The 21,051-nt window shown below is 35.5% G+C and overlaps 1 protein-coding gene across 1 annotated transcript in view; it reads left to right on the top strand.

Annotated features, from left to right (window-relative positions):
• LOC139163779 (myosin-7B-like) overlaps positions 1 to 21,051 on the top strand; it is a 52,028-nt gene that overhangs the window by 11,349 nt on the left and 19,628 nt on the right. The window contains exons 6-20 of the mRNA XM_070744885.1: positions 2,237 to 2,333; positions 3,074 to 3,097; positions 3,327 to 3,419; positions 4,258 to 4,321; positions 4,689 to 4,787; positions 5,859 to 5,962; positions 7,369 to 7,507; positions 9,005 to 9,123; positions 9,646 to 9,795; positions 11,990 to 12,160; positions 13,980 to 14,159; positions 14,251 to 14,383; positions 16,373 to 16,449; positions 19,190 to 19,277; positions 19,688 to 19,805. Coding sequence (XP_070600986.1) covers positions 2,237 to 2,333; positions 3,074 to 3,097; positions 3,327 to 3,419; positions 4,258 to 4,321; positions 4,689 to 4,787; positions 5,859 to 5,962; positions 7,369 to 7,507; positions 9,005 to 9,123; positions 9,646 to 9,795; positions 11,990 to 12,160; positions 13,980 to 14,159; positions 14,251 to 14,383; positions 16,373 to 16,449; positions 19,190 to 19,277; positions 19,688 to 19,805 — 1,656 coding nt within the window. The remainder of the gene's footprint in view (positions 1 to 2,236; positions 2,334 to 3,073; positions 3,098 to 3,326; positions 3,420 to 4,257; positions 4,322 to 4,688; positions 4,788 to 5,858; positions 5,963 to 7,368; positions 7,508 to 9,004; positions 9,124 to 9,645; positions 9,796 to 11,989; positions 12,161 to 13,979; positions 14,160 to 14,250; positions 14,384 to 16,372; positions 16,450 to 19,189; positions 19,278 to 19,687; positions 19,806 to 21,051) is intronic.

Raw genomic sequence — 21,051 nt, 5'->3', positions numbered from 1 at the left:
AATGGGAAACCTGAACTAGAGCAAGTCCACACCACTTTTGTTTCATTAAATAGAAGTAGCTCAATGGCCATATCTTACCTGTTGCTTTCATCAACCATGATAAAATCCCTTGCACTAATGGACTACTAGATATATCTTGGATGTTTGCACATTTGCCTTCCATACATGAACAAGAGCTTAAAAATCAAAACTCTAATATTAAATACCAGATCAAATTTACAAAGGAAACAACTGAAGAGATTAAGTATCAGTGGACATTAATGAAAGGGATTAATGAAAAATAATTGAATTAAAGGCTACAAGTAGAGTATGAATGACCACGATTTGTAGATAGGAGAATGCATTTTTAAGAGATCTGTGTATGGGTACAAAACGTTTTTGTCTATGAGAGTAGTAGTATAAAAGAGAAAGAATAAAAATCAAAGCTGGAGAATTAACAATGGGCAGGAATTATGAGAAAAGGGGATTCTGGGAGTAATTAGGTTAAATCCCATTTGTAAAAAGAAAGAAAGGGAAGAAGTATTAACTGAAGTAGCCATGATGATGCTATAAAAAGCTTAATCTATTTCTCCCTCCTCCTCAAGCTTCCAGCCTTGGCCATGGCCTAATTAGGTAAAGCAGGGGCTGAAAGTATGAGATGTTTGGCTCTAGGCCTGCAGAGACCTCACTCCTACCCCCACCTCAGTATAGCTCTTTGTGTGCTGGGATTACAATGGAAGGGCAGCTAACTTTAGCATGAAATCAATGCCAGGCCAGTGCCATTGAACTTAATTGATAGCACAGAAGATGATCCCCACCTAAGTGCGGAAAAAATTCAGTATCTTGCTGAGCTTGAGTTCCTCTCTTTGGAAAATTCAGTTTTACATGTGGTTGAACCAACCTTTCATATATAAGGAAACTCTATGATTTTATTTTTCATTCCTCAAAGCACTTAAAATAATTTTCTATGTATCAAGTGTGAAGCTGTTTTGTGTAGAACAGCAAAGGAAGTGGAACTTCTGAACTTCTGCACTTCCTACAACAGAAAACCATTTCTATTTAACTCAAATTGATGATTAAATAGTTTGTATCCCAGCTTTTACTTTCGGGAAAATGTTAAAATCTACAGGCTGAGTTGATCTTGCCCATCCAGTCAACAGTTCCTGAGAAGAAATGGGGATGAGAAAGGGAACATCCCTTGTCTCCCCTTGCTAATAAAGAGGTTCCAGTGCAGAGTTTATCTAGAATGGGGGTGTCAAAATTGCTGTGTCATTCTTTCATCCCATGGCATATTACAGATTTCCCCCCCCCTTCACTAAAATGAGGGTAGGCATGGCCAGCACGTGATACATCTGGCCCACAGGTAGTGGGTTTGACACCCTGATCTACAACTATGTACTGCAGAAGGTCTGAAGCTGCAGTTTTTCCTGAATCTCTTAGAGCAGAACGTTAAGAGCATTTAACCTGTGGTTTGTTCAGAAGGTCCAGATGCATCTAGAATGTGTATGTACACGTAGAAGCTTACAAATGCATTTAACTTTATCTTTTCCAACTTGTACTGCTAGCTACTGTATATTGAAATGGCATCCCTCCGGATTTCCAATCAACTCAAGATCTAAATCTTTGTTGTATAACACACATTTAGATGTAATCAGTAGCAGTTTCTTTTGTTTCTAATGTTATGTCTAATTTGTATGAAAAAAGTCAAATAATATTATGCTTATCATATTGATACCCTAAATTGTAATTAATACTGATAGAAAAAAAAATCCAATCTGTTGATGACTGTGCTGCTTAGGAATCTGGGAAGAGGAGAATCTGTCTCATCCCATAAAAAGTTCAGATGCAACCGTTGGACTTAAAGCTATGTTTTTCAAAGCAGGACAGGCCCTTGTCAAGGCCATATTGCACACAGGGCAAAGGTCAAGGCGACAGAGGCATCATATTGTCCAATCCCATTATTTTCAGGAGCAAGAAAACGATAGATGTCCCTGGTGCGACATTGTTCTTGTTCATCCAGGCCCTTTTTGAAATATCTCATAAATACACCCTGTGTCCTGGATACCACAAAATCCCTTCATTCATAAATAGTATTTAAGACTTAGCAGGATGGTAAATATGCTAGAATGTCTTTCTCCATTCTGAACCCTATAGTATATTTCTGGGGGGTTGGGAGTTGACTGGTTGATTGTGTGAGTATGGGAAATTTTTGATAATTGCTTCATGCTCTTCATCTGTGTATTTCTATTACTCTAAGCGGAGAATCTGGTGCTGGTAAGACTGTAAACACCAAGCGAGTCATTCAATACTTTGCCATTGTCGCAGCCCTGGGTGACTCTCCGGGCAAGAAAGGAGTAAGGCCTTCCTTTGCAAAAAATGTTTTTTTCTCTTTTCTTTTGTTCATTTTTCTTTTGTTTCCTTTTGGACTTCTTTTATGTTTGGCAGTGTGTTGGACATGGCCGTTTCTTTTGTTGAAATAAGCAAGGCTTGAAAAAATTGCTTTTGGGGAAACGTTCATGAAAAGGATGTTGTTACTTCAAGGATTTTTTTTTTTAATGGCCAATGTGTTTCGCTTCCCTCCCTTATTTTTATTTTCAAAAAAGGGGGGGAAGTTCCCCAAAGCAGTCTTGCAACTCTTTCTTTTAAGCCTTGCTTTTTGTCGTTTCCCTCCTTCAATTATCTCTTGTTTCTTTTTCTTCTTTTTCATCTTGTATCCTTCCTTATTCTGTTTCTTCTTCATCTTGCATTTCTTTTTTCTTTTCCATTTTTCCTTTTTGGAATATCTTTGCAACCGCTTATTTTCTTTTCAGTTTTTTTTTTAACTTTGATTACGTTAAAAAAAAAATCACCAATAGTGTTTTCCTTCTTTGGGTTTGTTTTTTAACCTTCTTGCTTCTTGGTGCTGTTCTTTATATTTATCTAATATATTTAACATTTTTGATGTATTAAATATGTTAGTTTTTATGAAAATTTAATCATTTTGGATTTTCTCGTCAACAAAATTGGATTGTTTTCATCTTTGTTTGGCATTTTTTGTGGCTCTAATTTTGTATTTTTGAAATTCTAAATCTGTCTTTTAAAATCTTTTTTATAGCAAGCACCTGCCACTAAAACTGGGGTAAGTTTTTAAATAAGGAAACACTATACACTTCAAAAAATAAAAATGAAAAACTTGAGTGAGGAGCAGGCAATGTGATTATCAAATTTAGGACAGCTTCTAGAAAGGTGTGATGGCTCCCTTTGGCCAGGTAGTTATATAGGGCAGCCAGTGTGCATAAATTTGTTTTCATTGGGGCAAAATTTTGATCTATGAGTGTAGAAATATATTATCTCTGATTGTTTCATAGGGTACCCTCGAAGATCAAATCATTGAGGCTAACCCTGCTATGGAAGCTTTTGGCAATGCCAAAACCCTGAGAAATGACAACTCTTCGCGGTTTGTAAGTATACTTTAAATCAAAGCAGCAATATATTTATGGTTATTATGTGTATGCTTTGTTAGTTTGTTATGTGGTACCATTAAGATGTAGAACAAACTGTTTCCATGCCTGATTTCTTTTATTATTAAGCATAGTCTGATTAGCTTAGAACTACGACGCCTAAAACACGATCTAAGTATTGCCCACAAAATCATATGCTGCAATGTCCTGCCTGTCAATGACCACTTCAGCTTCAACCGCAACAACACAAGAGCACGCAACAAATTCAAACTTAATATTAATCGCTCCAAGCTTGACTGTAAAAAATATGACTTTAGCAATCAAGTTGTCGAAGCGTGGAACTTATTACCGGACTCAGTAGTGTCAACCCCTAACCCCCAACATTTCTCCCTTAGACTATCCACAATTGACCTCTCCAGGTTCCTACGAGGTCAGTAAGGGGCGTATATAAGTGCACTAGTGTGCCTTTCATCCCCTGTCCAATTGTCTCTCCTTATCTCATATCTCATATATCTTTTCTTCCTTTCATATATCTTCTCCTCTATTTTTATATCTTTTCTTTATATATAATACTTCATGTCTATTCTCTTCAATATGTATTGTGTATTGGACAAAATAAATAAATAAATAAATAAAATATACCTTTTAAGCTAAAAGGCAGGAATAAGAACAACAGCAGCAGCAGCAACAGCAAACAACAATAATATTTAGGCTGCAAAAGATAACAGCATGGCGATTTAGAAAATTCTAACTTTTTGTAGTATAGACATAGAAGCCTTACTGTGATACATTGGGAAAAAAGCAGTATGTGAGCCCCTTTTCTTTCTACATGTTTTAGGGCAAGTTCATCCGTATCCATTTTGGGCCATCGGGAAAATTGGCATCTGCTGACATTGACATATGTGAGTAGTAAATCTAGAAGAAAATTGAATAAATTTATGTAGGATGAAGTTATAAATGAGATTAGTGAATAAATGGGCAAGAGTTGATTTTTAATTATAATAGTGTATACTGTATACCATAATAGTGTTTAATGTAAAAAAGAATAATTTCCAGATGCCTCTGAATATCAGTTGCTGCACTTATATTCTATTTATGGGGTTTACAGAATCATTTGCCCTGTATTTGTACTGTAGAAACAAACTGCTAGATTGAATATGTATTTTGCTTTCATAAAACTCTACTTCTAGAGTGATCTCCTATAAAACCCAAGACAGTTTCATAAGGTAAAGTAGCCTTGCAATTGAATATTTTGCATTTTGATTTTAGACTTGTTGGAAAAATCAAGAGTGATTTTCCAGCAGCCAGGAGAGAGGAGTTACCACATTTACTACCAAATCCTTTCTGAAAAGAAGCCAGAACTACAAGGTAATCAGCATTAAAATGGTATACAAAGGAATTTGTTAGTAGCCAGCACATAGACAAGAACAGCCACAGAGCTGTTCTGATAGCTCTCATAGGCTACTGTATATTAACAGTTGCTATCCGAATCAATAAATCTGCTTCTACAACAAAGCAAAAAGTTCATACTTTTCTTCTTGTGAGCACATTCACATCTATATCCATCTTTTGGGTCATTGTTGGCTCAAAGACTTCTAATAGATTTCATAGCTAAACAGCAATTTCCAACCCAGAACTTTCCCAATGAAGATGCATGCTTATACAGTAATATTCCAGAAATTCACTGAAATTCTGCTTATAATAAATGCATAGAGAGTTGGTCTAACAAATATTTAATCAATAAAATGAATACGTTCAATTATTCATCTCAATTATATAATAATTAAACAAATTTCAGAGCATTGCTCAGGTTCAGCATTGACTTGTGATAGCAAACCCTATGGCATTCGTGCTGGAAGTGGCAAGTAGAGCCATATCACTGGGCATGCCAGCTATCACCGATTGCTCTTCCTGGTTCCAGTATGCACATGTCAGCTGGTCTTCGTGCATGCTGGAACACCAGAAACGGGAAGAGCAGCTCCCTTTTGCACATCCTTGCGCCGAGAAGCTGACCTTCCATTTTTCAACATGCATATATGTGTGCTGGCCAGCTTGTCTTTGTATGTGCATGTACACCAGAAACCGGAGGACCAGGTGACCAGTGCATATGCACACACCATAAACAGGAAGCTCAGGTTCAGCACTGGAGAGCTGCTCTTCCGGTCTCTGGCGCTCCCGCTTGATGCCAAAAAGATTGGCCAACACTGGCATAGACTGTACTATCAAATATCACTTAAAAATCAGACGTTTATTATGACAGTACACATTAAATGGACAAGTTTCAAAAGTTGTTGGCCTTATTTTTGTAGGAAGACTAAATTTAAGTTGAATCCACTGCATGTTCCTACTCACCTCCCTTAGTTTTATAGGAAAGATTGAACAAATTACTATAATATATCCTAAATTATAAATGTTAATCTCTAAAATATTCCATTCCAGATATGCTTTTGGTGTCTTCCAACCCTTATGACTATCACTTCTGTTCACAAGGAGTAACAACTGTGGACAACCTGGATGATAAAGAAGAGCTCATGGCTACAGATGTAAGCATTTTTTCAGCAATAAAGCAAGACTGTGGAGGTCTCTTTATAAAGTGCTTAAGTGCTATTTACATCAGCCATATAAAACAATATTTTAGTAAAAAGTGAATATTGTGGTTGCTTCATATCAGTTTAAAAATAATTTTGTCTAAATTCTCTTGTATATTTTAATATGCAGGTATCACTGCTTTCATAGTAGTTAGACATCCTTAATGGAATAATTTAAGATTAAAGGCAGATCAACTGAATCACATCTCTACCAAAAGAGATTTATATTTCATGTATTTATATTACAAAATGAATCTGGAAAAAATAAGAACTGCAGCTTATATACAGCTTATGCAGCTAATAATATTCCTTCAGTCTCTACAGTCATAGGGGAAGAGGAATATGGAGTGATGGAAGAGGAGGTTTACAAATGCCAGTATCTTGAATGAGACAGACTGCTTACACAATAAGAAATATACACTGCTAAAAAAAAATAAACAAAGGGAACACTTAAACAACACAATATAACTCCAAGTAAATCAAACTTCTGTGAAATCAAACTGTCCACTTAGGAAGCAACACTGATTGACAATCAATTTCACATGTTGTTGTGCAGATTCAATTTTGTATAGAACAAAGTATTCAATGAGAATATTTCATTCATTCAGCTCTAGGAAGTGTTATTTGAGTGTTCCCTTTAATTTTTGAGCAGTATATATTGAAATAGGATACTTTGTTAAAACTATTTGGCATCATTCATTAAATTCCCAAGGAATCGAAACAACATTACTGATAAAAAAATCAAAAATAGCCAATATGGTAATACATTTTAAACGGATGTGTTTTAAATTATAAATAATGTGCATTTAATTGTAGTAGCCTTAAAGTGGGCTTAAGCACTTCAAACATTTTGCTGGTGTCCTAGTGATGAGTTCATTCTTCATATTTTGCTTCTTAACAGAATTTTTATTTTTAATTTTGTCAAGCATATATTAGATAACAGATTTTATTTGTATCTATTTCATTTATTAATAAACATTTTTATACTTATAAAAATGTTTATTAATAAATGAAATAGATATGAATAAAATGGGACATTAAGACAGGGATGGTAGGCATGCTGGTGCGCTTATGCATGCTCCTTCCAGACCTCTTAGGAATGGAATGAGGTCAACAGTAGATAGTCTAAGGTTAAAATTTTGGTGGTTTGGAGAAGAAACCACAGGGTCAGATAGTGTATTCCAGGTATTGACCACTCTGTTGCTGAAGTTGTATTTCCTGCAATCAAGTTTGGTATGGTTTACCTTAAGTTGGTATCTATTATGTGCACATGTATTGTTGGTTGAAACTGAAGTAGTCATTGACAGGTAAGACAATGACGTAAGAAAAAACCCACTATCTTATCTGGTTCCTTTTTATAGCATGCTATGGACATCCTGGGGTTCAGCAATGAGGAGAAGTATGGCTGCTATAAAATAGTAGGTGCCATCATGCACTTTGGGAACATGAAATTCAAGCAGAAGCAAAGGGAGGAACAGGCAGAGGCTGAAGGCACTGAAAGTAAGCATTTGTTCTGCTGTTTACGAATAGCTAATTCCGGAGCAGTGGCCATGTTGGCCTCCTGCTTTACAAGCAACCATATATGTGATGTTTAAAGTGGAAGCTTATGGAGCCTTATAGCCAAATATGGATGTATGTTTATTTTATCTATTTCATTTAACATCTTTCAGTAGGATGGGGGCTAGAAACATTGAAAATAGCATTCTAATAAATATGTGCTTTGTACATTTTATCAAAAAGACAATCCCCATCTGTCCACATTCTCATTTTGTGAGAATGCCTACAAGGTTGTTCCCTAATTCCAAATAAGTTGAAGACCACTCAATCTCAATCATTTGGAGATCAAAATAATGGCCATCCAAGGCACAAGAAAAACAAATAAAATAATATATGATAAAATAGGCTAAAAGTTTGGTTATAACACACTGTACAAATGGACCAATGGGAAAATATGTGATTGAAAGGGCTAAAATTTACTTTGTGTCCCAACCTTAGAGAAGATATTTTATAACATGGTGTGTCATTGGAATTCATTACTACAGATTTGTCTAAATGCATAAAGGCACTTTTGAATCTTTGCTAGAAATGTGAACAACATGAAGGGATATTTTAACATGCTTGGATATGTTACTTTTTGCATGAAATGGAAAAAAATGCATTTATGATTTGTGATTTTGATGGTACTGAGGGGAAAAAACCTAGATAATAAAAAATAATGCGCTTTTTAAAAATTGCAGACTAAGAGAGAATTTTGTAATTTAACTTATATTAGTTACAATGAAAACCAGAGGCTTCTTTCCATTTATTCTTTTTTCTGCACTTTTGTTTTTCTCCTTTCCCCTCCCATTCTTTATTGCTTTTACTCTTTATTATGGTAGTTTGCATTACTTTTCATGTTTTTGTAAAGACTTTTAATAATATTTATTTGTTTGTTTGTTTGTTTGTTTGTTTGTTTGTTTATTTATTCATTCATTCATTCATTCATTCATTTATTTATTTATTTATTTATTTATTTATTTATTTATTTATTAGATTTGTATGCCGCGCCTCTCCGAAGACTCGGGGCGGCTCACAGCAACAGAACAGTACAAATCCAATAGTTAAAAACAATTTAAAGCCCTTAATATAAAAAACAATCATACGTCTCATACAAACCATACGTAAAGCGGGAATTTATATTTATAAATAAATATAAAATGATTGTCATCTGAAAAATAGGTGGCAGTCAGTTTTCCAAGGTGCCATTCCTTCTCCTCCCCTCCACCTTGCTGTAATCTATCACAGAATATCACAATGTTAGCAAAATAAACAAATGAGTTCGAAGGTATGGGAGATTCAGTGGGAAGCCCTTTACTATTAATTCTGGATCATAAAGACGAATTGTCACGTATTTTTTAAAAGCTAGATGATAATTCTCATTTTAAAAGTTTAAATTTTGGGAACTGTTCCTTTTAATTTTGTTACATTAAAATTTTGGTATTTGCTCTTGTGCTACAGGTGCCGATAAAGCCTCTTACCTCATGGGGATCAGCTCAGCTGACCTCATCAAGGGGTTGCTTCATCCAAGAGTGAAAGTTGGAAATGAATATGTCACCAAAGGTCAGACCGTAGATCAGGTAAGTATTTGGGAATTGTACAACTTGGCCATGTGATTCCCATATATTTGTATGATCTTTTAGTTGTGGGTCTTAAATAAAACTTTTCCGTAATTGTCAGAATGAAATAAATAATTATCTTGCTAACTATCTCAAAGCATACATTTTTAAGATTTATTGATCTATTTGCAAAGCACTCAAACAGCAAAGTATGTGTTAGTATGAATGAAAGGCCCTGTCCAAAGTATGAGGCAACTGTGTCCTCTCTGAGGCACAGTGCATGCTTTGGAGTCCCAGGAGAAGCCTTGTTTGTGAAGGCAACGTCTACAGACATCCTGAAAAATCCTTGATGACAAGTCTTCCAAATGTTACAGCTATCTCAACTCTTTGAGGAGAGAGATACTTCACTCATGTTAAAATGCTTCGTGGAGTTTCTCTTGAATACTTTTCACAACTCTTGTTATAAACAAAACTAGTTATTAGATATGAACTTTAGAGGTAAAACAGTGGTTCTGATGAAAGTTTAATATGTTGCAATCACAGGTGGTGTATGCAGTAGGAGCTTTGGCCAAAGCGACTTATGATCGTATGTTCAAGTGGCTAGTTATGCGTATCAACAAAACCTTGGACACCAAGCTAGCCAGGCAATTTTTCATTGGAGTTCTGGATATTGCTGGCTTTGAGATCTTTGATGTAAGTTTGGAAACTGGCAAGGCAAACGCCTCCATATGAAAGCAATTTTGCATTGGAAAAAGTAACAACTAAGTATTGTTAACAATGAACTATACAGACCAGCATTGTTTACTTGATTTCTTTCTTTATTTTCCCCTGTGAAGCCTATATCTGGTAAGTTGCAAGGTGAAAATCCACTTGTACTTGAATTCTAGAGCACTTCCGCAGATGGTTTGCGTTGTATAGCACTGAAAGATTTCATGCTGTGGTTTCTGTTCATTAACTGCATTTGTTAATTTCTGGTTGAGTTGTAGTACTTTAAACAGTTTCTGCTTTGTTGTACAAAAGGGAGACTGTGGGTGATCTGATTTTCTATTGGCAGAGAGTCTCCTTTTACTCTGATTCCTGGAATGGAAGGTGAGAAAATGTAGTTTAATTTTAGAGCTCATTAAAATACAACATGTGGTAGTGCATCATTTTTAGCCCTCCTACAGCTACTACTGGAAGTGTTTCAAAAATCAATTCACAGATGCTGGCAGAATGAAATAAAAATGGTATTTCTGGTAACAGGTAACAAATAACTGATTTAAATTATTTTTTAATTGACTTGAGGCATTGCAGACTCATGGCAACAGCAGTGTCAGTGGGATGTGTGTATTTCAAAACAGGGAATATGGTGAACAAGCTAAGTGTTGCCACTTTGTACACATGTATATACAGAAGGGGTAAGACTTGGATCATTATACTACATTCACCACCTTGTCTGATTTTGAACCTATCTTGTGGATTCTGCTGAATGACAGTGAAGATAATGAAAAGTGATCTTCAGATATTTTGGGGAAAATTAGAGAATGGAAATGGGAATTCATGTGGAAGTACTATTAGAATTGGATCTAGCATTGGCTGATTCATATCTTTTTAACATGGTAAAATACTGTATTAATTTTAATCTTTACATATAATTATATAGTTATATTATAGTTATATTAACTTTCAATGATAATGCAACACAGGTCCTGACCATAGGCTTGCAAACTACTGTTTAACAGTTCATTTAATTAATTGCTTTCACAAAGAGCTACTCAAAGCCATGTATAAAGATCAATAGTACTATAACATTAGAATGTGGTATGGATAAAACTAATATCCTGAAATTTTTTTTTAAAAAAATCACTGAAATGTTGATAGATTTCAGGAGATTTCACTCAAGATTCCAAAAACATGGGAGATCTCAGCAAAGATACTGACCTTATAAGACACCATATATAACAAGATGGCAATAGCCAGGAAATATTGTGTTGTTAAAGAAGGCAGAACTGCAAAAATGCTAGGAGTTATTCAATTTCAATTCAATTCAATTTATTAGATTTGTATGCCACCCCTCTCCGAAGTTATCTGAAGTATAAGCAATTTTAAAAATATTTTTAAAGAATGTAAGATAGTATTGGTTTATTTTTCTTTTGTTTTGGAATTTGGGAAAAGTTCATTGTTCAAACATCAAATTTCAAAAATTGTGCCATAAAACTTGACAGCACAACTGATAAAAACTATGTGCTGCTTACAAAAATATTAAATATTTCTTTGACAAAGTTTATAATTACATTTTTTAGTTATTTCCATTTTATTTTATATGTGTATATGACTTTCTGATATAGCCAGATGAAATACGTGTCCAGAAAAATCAGTAGAGGGTAGTCAATATATTATTATATTATATTATATTGTATTGTATTGTATTGTATTGTATTGTATTGTATTGTATTATATTATATTATATTATATTATATTATATTATATTATATTATATTATATTATATTATATTATATTATATTATATTATATTATATTATATTATATTATATTATATTATATTATATTATATTATATTATATTATATTATATTATATTATATTATATTATATTATATTATATTATTTATTATATTATTTATTATATTATTATATTATTATATTATTATTATATCATTATATTATTATATCTACTTCCATTAATTTACTCATACAGTGATACATTTTTATCATCCATAAATATATATGTGAGTAGAATCATGCCTGTTGTATAGTTACAAATTAGAAAGTTACTATATACAAAAAGAACAAAATGCCTTGATGCTTTTCTGAAGGTGCTAATAATGATTACATCTTAGGTAGGTGGTAGAGTCTCAAGCTCCTTTTGTTTTATTTCTTGTCTGCAGTTTAACAGCTTTGAACAGTTATGCATCAACTTCACCAATGAGAAATTGCAACAATTTTTCAACCATCACATGTTTGTTTTGGAACAAGAAGAATACAAGAAAGAAGGAATTGAATGGGTCTTTATTGACTTTGGCTTGGACTTGCAGGCTTGCATTGATCTGATTGAAAAGGTAAAGTTGAGAGATACAAAAGCGAAAGCTTTATGAATGTTGTATTCAGTGGTGGGTTTCAATTTTTAACAATCAATTCTCTGTCCTTATGACTAGCTGAGTGGGTGTGGTTGGGTGGTCATGTGACTGGGTGGGCGTGGCCAACTCAACATCACTTCTTTGCCTAAAAAAAGATATACCCAAAGATAGTTTATTGTTTCATACATTTAATACTTAAATAGGAACAATAAAAAAGGTATACAGAACAATAAAAGAGCTACACAAATACTTACATATAAACAGTAAAAGTGTTATTCAGCTTTAAAACATTTCTACTTACTTATGAGCACTCTTAATGCAAAATCCCATTCTCACTCCCATCCCAGAGCAGCCTCAATTTCCTCACTAACCTGCTCTCCAGCTCCATTCTCCTGTGCAGGGCAACAAAAGAAGTCCCAGCCAATCACCTGGGAGGCTGAGAGGCAGCGAATCAACTGGCCTCATGATCAACTCGGAGGCTGGGGCATCCTTTATTTTTTAAAATTGCTTTTCTCAATTCTATGCCATCTTTTCTTCTGTGACAATGTGTTTCCCTGCACCTTATTTTTGGATTGCACTCTCTTTGGCCAACTCCTTTTTTGAAAAAAATACTTTCCTGACCAATTCTTTTCCTTCAGATTATGCGCGTACTCCCAACTACATCTTTCCCAACTATTTTCCTGCACCACACTGGAAGCCAAAACTAGGCGCAGAGCCCCCACCCGTTTTGATCCTGGACCACCGTGAAAGCCAAAATGGGGTGCGCTCCCCCATGTCCCATTTTGGGCCTAGATGGCCTCATGGACCATTTGGAAGCCAAAATGGGCATGGGTGGGACTCCTGGGAGGGGAGAGGTGTTCGGGGAGGTGAGCCAGTGGTGTCATTTGCCAGTTCACTGAACTCTGCAGAATCTTAACAACTGATATGCGTAAACCATTGTGAACCACCATCAGCCTGGTTGTATTATAAAATAAATCAGCTATTTCTCCAATTCTCTTCCGAAAATTTTTCTATATGAACAACATATCTGGCTAAGCTTTTTTTAAAAAATAGACAAATTAATTCTTTTACTGCCATCCTTCTTCCTCACTATCTTTTTTTATAACGTTTTTTAATTGTATTATAACTTAACTTATTCCAATAACGCATCTTCGCTGTTTTGCTGAAAAAGAGTTTTCTGTAGCGCGCACCTGCAATTAATTGCAATTAATATATATTTTAGGCAATTAATTCCCATTGGTGAAGTCTTATTTACCTTTAAAAAATTTAAAAAGTTCTCAATGTTCTCTTTTATTTCTACATCTATGTACAAACAAGAATATAGCATATAATTTTACAATATCTTTTGAATGAGAAAATAAAGAAATGTCCAATAAAACCAAGATGTTTTGCTCCAAAATAACAAATAAACAAAGCAAAGCAAATATATATACTTAGAGATGAAAAGAATAATTTCAAAATCAATTCCCAAGCATATGATAAAATAGTCTTATGAAAATTATTTTTAGTGATCCAAACCACCTTAAATATAAATCAGAACTATTGTGATTCTGCCACATGAAACTGTGTTCATATAATAGTTCTAGTTGTCAAAATATACACAAATCTGTCCATTGTTCTGAAAACTCTAAAATTCATGCAATCCCTAATTCAGAATAGGAAAAATGAATTATTAATAATTAATAATGTGCAAATGACTAATTATTTATACTGTGAACGGTCTACCATTTTATTAGATTAAAGAAATATAAGGCCAATTAAGATTGTTATTAAAATGTTGATGAATATCCTTTTCTTATAGCCACTTGGTATTCTCTCTATTCTGGAGGAAGAATGCATGTTTCCCAAGGCTTCTGATATGACATTCAAGGCCAAGCTGTATGACAATCACATTGGGAAATCACCCAACTTTCAGAAGCCTCGGCCAGATAAGAGGCGCAAATATGAGGCCCACTTTGAGGTGGTGCATTATGCAGGAGTGGTATGTAATAGTTCCCAACATCCTACCTTATAAATTCTAAATTAATGTTTACTTTCTTCTGATTCTGTTGTTTTTGGCCATTTATCAACAGGTGCCTTATAGTATAATTGGCTGGCTAGATAAGAATAAGGATCCCTTGAATGAGACAGTGGTTGGTGTCTTCCAGAAATCCCAAAATAAGCTGTTGAATAGTTTATATGAAAGCTATGTCAGCTCTTCTATGGGTGAGTTGTATTGCCATACCTGCTTATTTTATATGGCACTGAATATTGGATATGTGTGTTCATAGGAACAATGCTTAATATGCTATATTAAGGAAAGGTCTATTTGATCAATTTTTCAATTTCCAAATGTCGACTTTCCAGGAAGCAATCTCTTTTACAGTAGTATGTTTCACTTACCTTCATTACCAGTTCAAAACTGTGTGAATGCATTTACGTGGCGCTGCTGTGCATGTGCAGAACCTTATGTGCAAGTGCAGATTGTCTGTGATGATGTGGGAGGAGGAGTCTGGGAGGGTGGGAGGAGCCTGCTGCTGCCATCGCTACCAATTTGCCCAAACCGGGGCAAACCTGTAACAACCCACCACTGCTCTTTTCTCTATATTTCCCTCTTTTCTTTATATTCTTCATATTTCTCTCACAATTTTCTCTAAAATTTGATTTGATAGGCTCCTAAAAGACCACACACATCACTGAAATCACTGTTGCGGATAAACAGTAGAGATCTCTTATATAGTATTCAAAATCTTTGAATGGCATGATAGGTAGAATTTAATAAATATACAAACAGATCCAAGTTATGGAATTTGATCAACTGAAACGATCAAGAAAGATAAAGTATATACCATCTCGTTGCTCAAATTAGGGTATGAAAGACATAATAAAATAACTTTTATAATCAAATATTTCAAAGGCAATTGCATAAAGAATTGTAAACCAATAAGAGATAGTTGGTAATCTCTGTTGAAAAGAATGTAACTAGGCGTTGGGTCTATAAGCAGAAAGGGAATTGTGCACAACTTAAATGGTTCAGAAGCACAGGTTCAATCAAGCCTGCTGAATTTTTGTCTAGCCTTAAAACATGTAGCCCATCTGCCTGTTAGTCTTTTTTCTTATTATCACAAGAGGAATAAGCATTCCATATTTCATTTTAAACAATGTACATCTTAAGTATGTTCTGAGAACATATCATTTGTGGATATTGTATTCTGGATTCAATAGCAACAGCACTTAGACTTATATACCGCTTTACAGTGTTTTACTGCCCTCTCTAAGCGATTTACACAGAGTCAGCACATTGACCCCAACAATTTGTGAACTGCTCTGAGTGTCCGGAGAGGGGCGGCATACAAATCACAAATCTAATTAATAGTAGTAGTAGTAGTAGTAGTAGTAGTAGTAGTAGTAGTAATAATAATAATAATAATAATAATAATAATAATAATAATAATAATAATTTGGATTCTCGTTTTACCTACCTTAGAAGGATGGAAGGCTGAGTCAATCTTGAGCCTGGTGAGATTTGGACTGCCAAATTGCAATCAAGTTCAAGTGAATCAAGAATTTGAGAAAATGTTGTAGAAACAAAGATTTGAGGAAAGAGGCATAATATAGCATGAGCACTAATATAGTTACAGACTATTCTATAGATCAGGGGTGTCAAGCTCAATTTCATTGAGGGCCACATCAGGGTAAGGGAGGTCAGGGTGGATGTAGCCAGCTTGGTATCAGTCATGTGATCAAATGCCACTTTTTCTATTTGTTTGTTTTATTAGCACTCTGCTAGCAAATATAGAACTTGGGAAGGTACGTGCGCAGCCTTCCCAAGCTCCATTTTTGCTGGCAGAGGCACCGTGGGCTGCTCCAGTGCTGTTTCCAGAGTGGCCCCGTGGGCCAGATCTAAGCACCTGATGGCCTGTATCTAGCCCACAGGCCTTGGACTTTGACCACCCCTACTATAGATCATTTTAAATATTTCATTATATCATTACATAAATTGAGTCATTCCTTTAGGTCTTCATTTTATTTGTATTCTAATATATCTAGCAGATTCATAAAGAAATCAGCAAGGCTGAATTACTAAGTAGACTTAAAATATTAATTGTTTAGAAACTCACACACTAGAGTTAGTCTCCCAGTTGTTAAAAACTAAATGAGTACCAAAACTAAATTAATCCCACTAAAGTAATATGCTGAAATTTTATTTGATAGATGAGCCCCACAAGACAGGTGTCAAGGAAAAGCGTAAGAAGGCAGCTTCATTCCAAACGGTGTCTTCAATGCACAAGGTAAGCATTTGATTCTTTGGAACAAAAACCACTGTTTAAACTCTACAGAATTGTACTTGATTCAGTTAATAGGTATGTTGGACAATTCTTCCAGGTAAATTTTAAAAGTCATCAATTATAAATTTGAATTACAGGCAGACACCTTAAAGCTTGGTTCCCCTCCCCAAATGGTCTAGTATTCTCCTTTCTTGGCAAAAAAAAAAAAGATACAAGGGAATTCACATCAGTGATTGTCCCTGTGTTATCAATTCTTGGTGAACATCTTCATTTCACATTCAAATTGAATTGAAAGAATATTTGAAAGAAAACTATTTCCCTGTATGATAGGGAAATGCTTATTTCTGCTCTGGTGGTGTCTTTGTTCTACATGGTTCCTGGCTACTTTTCCGTTGCTGAGGGAGAGGCAGTTAAGACTTGCAGTGATGTTTAGATAATGTATTACATAAACATCACTTTAAGTCTGTGCTATTTCTTTCCTCACTATTGACTGCAGGAAGGAAAACCTTTGGGAAGAAGGAAACAAGTGTGGATTTTACAGTGCTTGGAGCAACTAACTTCTCCCCCCGACTTTTCTGCCTTGGGAGAGAATTAGCTAGACCTAACTCTAATTGAACTAATGAATTGCATTCTTTTCTATGAAGTCCATTCGACTGAGAGCCAAGGTTTCAGAAGTTAGAAGAGAAAGTTCTTGAGATCATGGGGCTTAACACATAAATACTAAAACAATAGAATCAAGCCGATAACACATTACTGTTCTTTAGTATCCAACTCCAAGGATACAATTGATATTCCTGAATGTTGTCTATATTCAGTAAAGAGAGAAAGCTGGATAGGAGAGAATTAGATAAATTTAAGTGGGAAACTGGACTCAGAGACTGAAATTCAGTTGATTTGGGATGAAATGAGTAGGTCCACATTTTTTCTTCCATTCAATCATGCCCAATTCTCAGAAAATGCCTGGACAAGTCCCTGCAGGTTTTTTTTACAAGGTTTTTCAAAAATGGTTTGAAAGAAAGTAATTAAGCCAAGGTCACCCAGATAGCTTTGTGTCTAAGGCAGGAGTCAGGGGTGGGTTTTAACTTATCTCACTGCTGGTTTGGTTCCTCCTGTGCCGTGTGGCCATGCTGTGTGGCTGGACTGTTTGGCCGTCCACATGCATGAGCAGTGCTGAAAAAATTAAAATAAATCCCCCTCCAAAAAAGCCAAAAACAATATGGTGACACATGCGCAGTGCCGGAAACTCAGCTTCTGAACATACGCACAAGAAAAAAAACACAGAAAAATCCCCCCCCCCCAAAAAAAAATAACTTGAAAAAAATCAAAAAAAGTTTTTTAAATGATGTTGAGGTCCACAGACTGGCACCGACAGAAATGGTTCTGTGACATCATCAATGGCTTCAGGTAAACTGGTCTGAATTGGGAGGAACCTACCTCTGGCAGGAGTAGAACTCCCAATCTTCTGTGCTTTTACCACTAGAGCAATCTGACTCTCAGCTCCAGATTATGGGAATGGCTTCTTCAGCTCTCATCTTCAACTCTTCCTGGATATGTAGGTGGTGTAAGTGGTGATCAAATAAAAAAAGAAAACAGTTGGCACAAGTACATCTAACACATTATCAGCAACCTTTTTCTGAGCACTTTGATTTGGCAATATTATATCTGTCTGTCTGTCTGTCTGTCTAGGTCTGGGTCTGTGTGTATGTGTATGTGTGTATGTATGTGTGTGTGTATGTATGTATGTATGTATGTATGCATGTATGATGTATATGTGTGCGTATGCTTTCAAAACATCTCTCTTACAAAATGAGTAGCATGATATATATTGTATATGTATACATGTACAGTATGTATATGTGTGTATGTGTATATGTATATGTCATGTTATTCATCTTTTAAAACAGATGTTTATAAAGTACAATGTTATCTGGAAATAATTACAGGAAAGTAGAAGATTCTAGTTTAGAGAGCCAAATAAGGATAAGTTTGCTGTGGGAGACATAATTGAACGTTTATGTTAACTTGGTAGGAACGTTGCCTAATAAAATTTTCATTTGGTTGAATCTGCAGTGTCATCTTTGTCACGTATAAAGTGAGTGGGATAAGTAAGTTATTTCCCAAGACATCTGTAGATAGCATCAGTAATAATCCAGACTTGATCATAATCATGCTACATCTATGTGCCTTTTTGTATGTATGTCCATTCTGGGGATAATAGAAACAAAAAAGATTCTTCCCATAATTACCAATTATCCTTATGTCCATCAACGTCCACAGGAAACTGCAATGAAATAAAAATGACAATATAAGCAGATGATGTCATCATTCAAATACTGCCCTTATGTACTTGTGTCCCAACGTCTAGCACAAGTACAGGTAGTCTTCAACTTACGACCACAATTGAACCCAAAATTTATATTGCTATGTGAGACATTTTCTCTAAAATTTCAAAAGCAAGAAGTGCATATGTTACAAACACATGCCATTCTAACTGAAAGCTCTTCTCTGGATGTGAAATCCAGAAGGAAAAAAAAACTTTTTTGGCCTTTTTTCCTGGCCAAACTCTTGACTTATTTCTAACAGAGGCAGAGAGGAAGGGCTCAGTGAAGATTATAATATTGGGCCAGCTTTGCATTGAGGAAAATATGGCAGGTTCACAGCAGGAGTAATACATGTTAAAATTTGATTTATAAACGGAATGGGAATAAATGAAGCTATTTAACTTTATATGTCTGCTTTACAGGAAAACCTGAACAAACTGATGACCAATTTGCGTGCTACCCAGCCCCATTTTGTCCGCTGCATTATCCCCAATGAAACAAAGACTCCAGGTACAGAATGTCAAAAAAATTACATAAAATAGATGTGATGAAATGCCTGGGGGAAGGTCCATATCTAATACACTGTAATTTTTCTAGCACCGACTCCTTTGTTGTACCTAAGACAAAAAGTGGCATTAAGTTTTTAAAAAATATTGAGTGAGGCTGGCCTATTAACCATTTCAAAACTTATTCAGGTATCTAGATAACTGTGCTTTCAGTCAGGGTGAAAAGATATTAATTTATTTTCTCATCTTTTAAATCTTCCATTTCCTTGTTTTTGGTAACTAATTGGACAGTATTTCATGTATTTCCCCTCTACTTTATGACCTTATTTAGCATTAAGTCCTTTAATTTGGAAAAGAAGTTGATATTGCTGAAGACTCCTTCTCTCTTCCCAACTCCCTCCTCCCCTGGTACAGGAGCCATGGACCCTTTCCTGGTGATGCATCAGTTGCGGTGTAATGGTGTCCTTGAGGGTATTCGCATCTGTAGGAAAGGGTTTCCAAACAGGATCCTCTATGCTGACTTCAAGCAGCGGTAACCAGTCCTTTTCTTTCATATGTAAAGATACTAGCACTTCTCTCCTGCTAGGAACGTTAAGTAGGTGGTAAAGTTGTGGAATCCAGCCATTGGAAGCAAGCGTGGATTTCTGAATAGTATACTATTATTTATTTATTTATTTGTTAGTTAGTTAGTCCAAAAACACAATAATACACAATGAAGGTTATAGAGGATACACTCAAAGTAAAATATATCAAGGAAAGAACAGAAGAGAAAATATAGGAATAGGATATATCAGTGAGGGAATAGAAGAAAAGTTGGGGGGATAGAAGAGAAGATATAGGAGATATAGAAGAGACAGTAGGACAGGGGAAGGAAGGCACGCTAGTGCGCTTACGCACGCCCTTTACTGACCTCTTAGAAATCTGGAGAGGTCAATCGTGGATAGTCTAAGGGTAAAATGTTGGGGGTTAGATGATGACACCACAGAGTCCGGTAATGAGTTCTACGCTTCGACAACTTGATTATTAAAATCATATTTTTTACAGTCAAGTTTGAAGCAGTTAATATTTAGCTTGAATCTGTTGTGAGCTCTTCTGTTGTTTTGGTTGAAGCTGAAGTAGTCATTGATAGGCAGGACATTGCAGCATAAGATCTTATGGGCAATACATAGATCATGTTTGAGACATTGTAGTTCTAAGCTTTCTAGACCCAGGATTGTAAGTCTAGATTCATAGGGTATTCTGCTTCGAGTGGAGGAGTGAAGGGCTCTTTTTCGATATACAATTTATTGGCTACTCATCTTAGTGTAAGGTAACTCTGGGTGGAATTTTATTTTGTAAACCATGAGAAGTTTGCAACTGGCCTATGGAAATGGCAGACAAGCACACTTGTGCACGTACATTCGCACTTGCAGGAGTATTGGACAAGCACATACACACACGCTTGACCTGCGTGAGTGGTGGGCATGCCTGCAAATGGAGCTGTGCATATGCACTCTTGCCAGCCGCTCACACAAAACCATCTCCCTCCCCCTTCTCTGGAAAGTTTGGGGAACTCTGATTTAATAGAAGCAGTAGAGTCATTGCAGCCTATCCAGTTCAACACCCTGGATTATGACATTCCAAGTAAATGGTTTTTATCCATTTCTGGAAAGCGTCCAGGGAATTGGCACTTACTTAGCCCACTGTGTTACTTGTGGACAACATGCAGCCTTCACATGGAGTCATATACAGAGGTGTTATTCTGCTGATTTGGACAGTTTGGGCGAACCAGTAGCAGT

The sequence above is a fragment of the Erythrolamprus reginae genome, chromosome 3 (assembly GCF_031021105.1).
Source record: "Erythrolamprus reginae isolate rEryReg1 chromosome 3, rEryReg1.hap1, whole genome shotgun sequence".
Classification (NCBI taxonomy): Eukaryota; Metazoa; Chordata; class Lepidosauria; order Squamata; family Dipsadidae; genus Erythrolamprus; species Erythrolamprus reginae.
The sequence above is the reverse complement of the archived record's forward strand: the minus strand, read 5'-3'. Positions and strand labels throughout refer to the sequence as shown.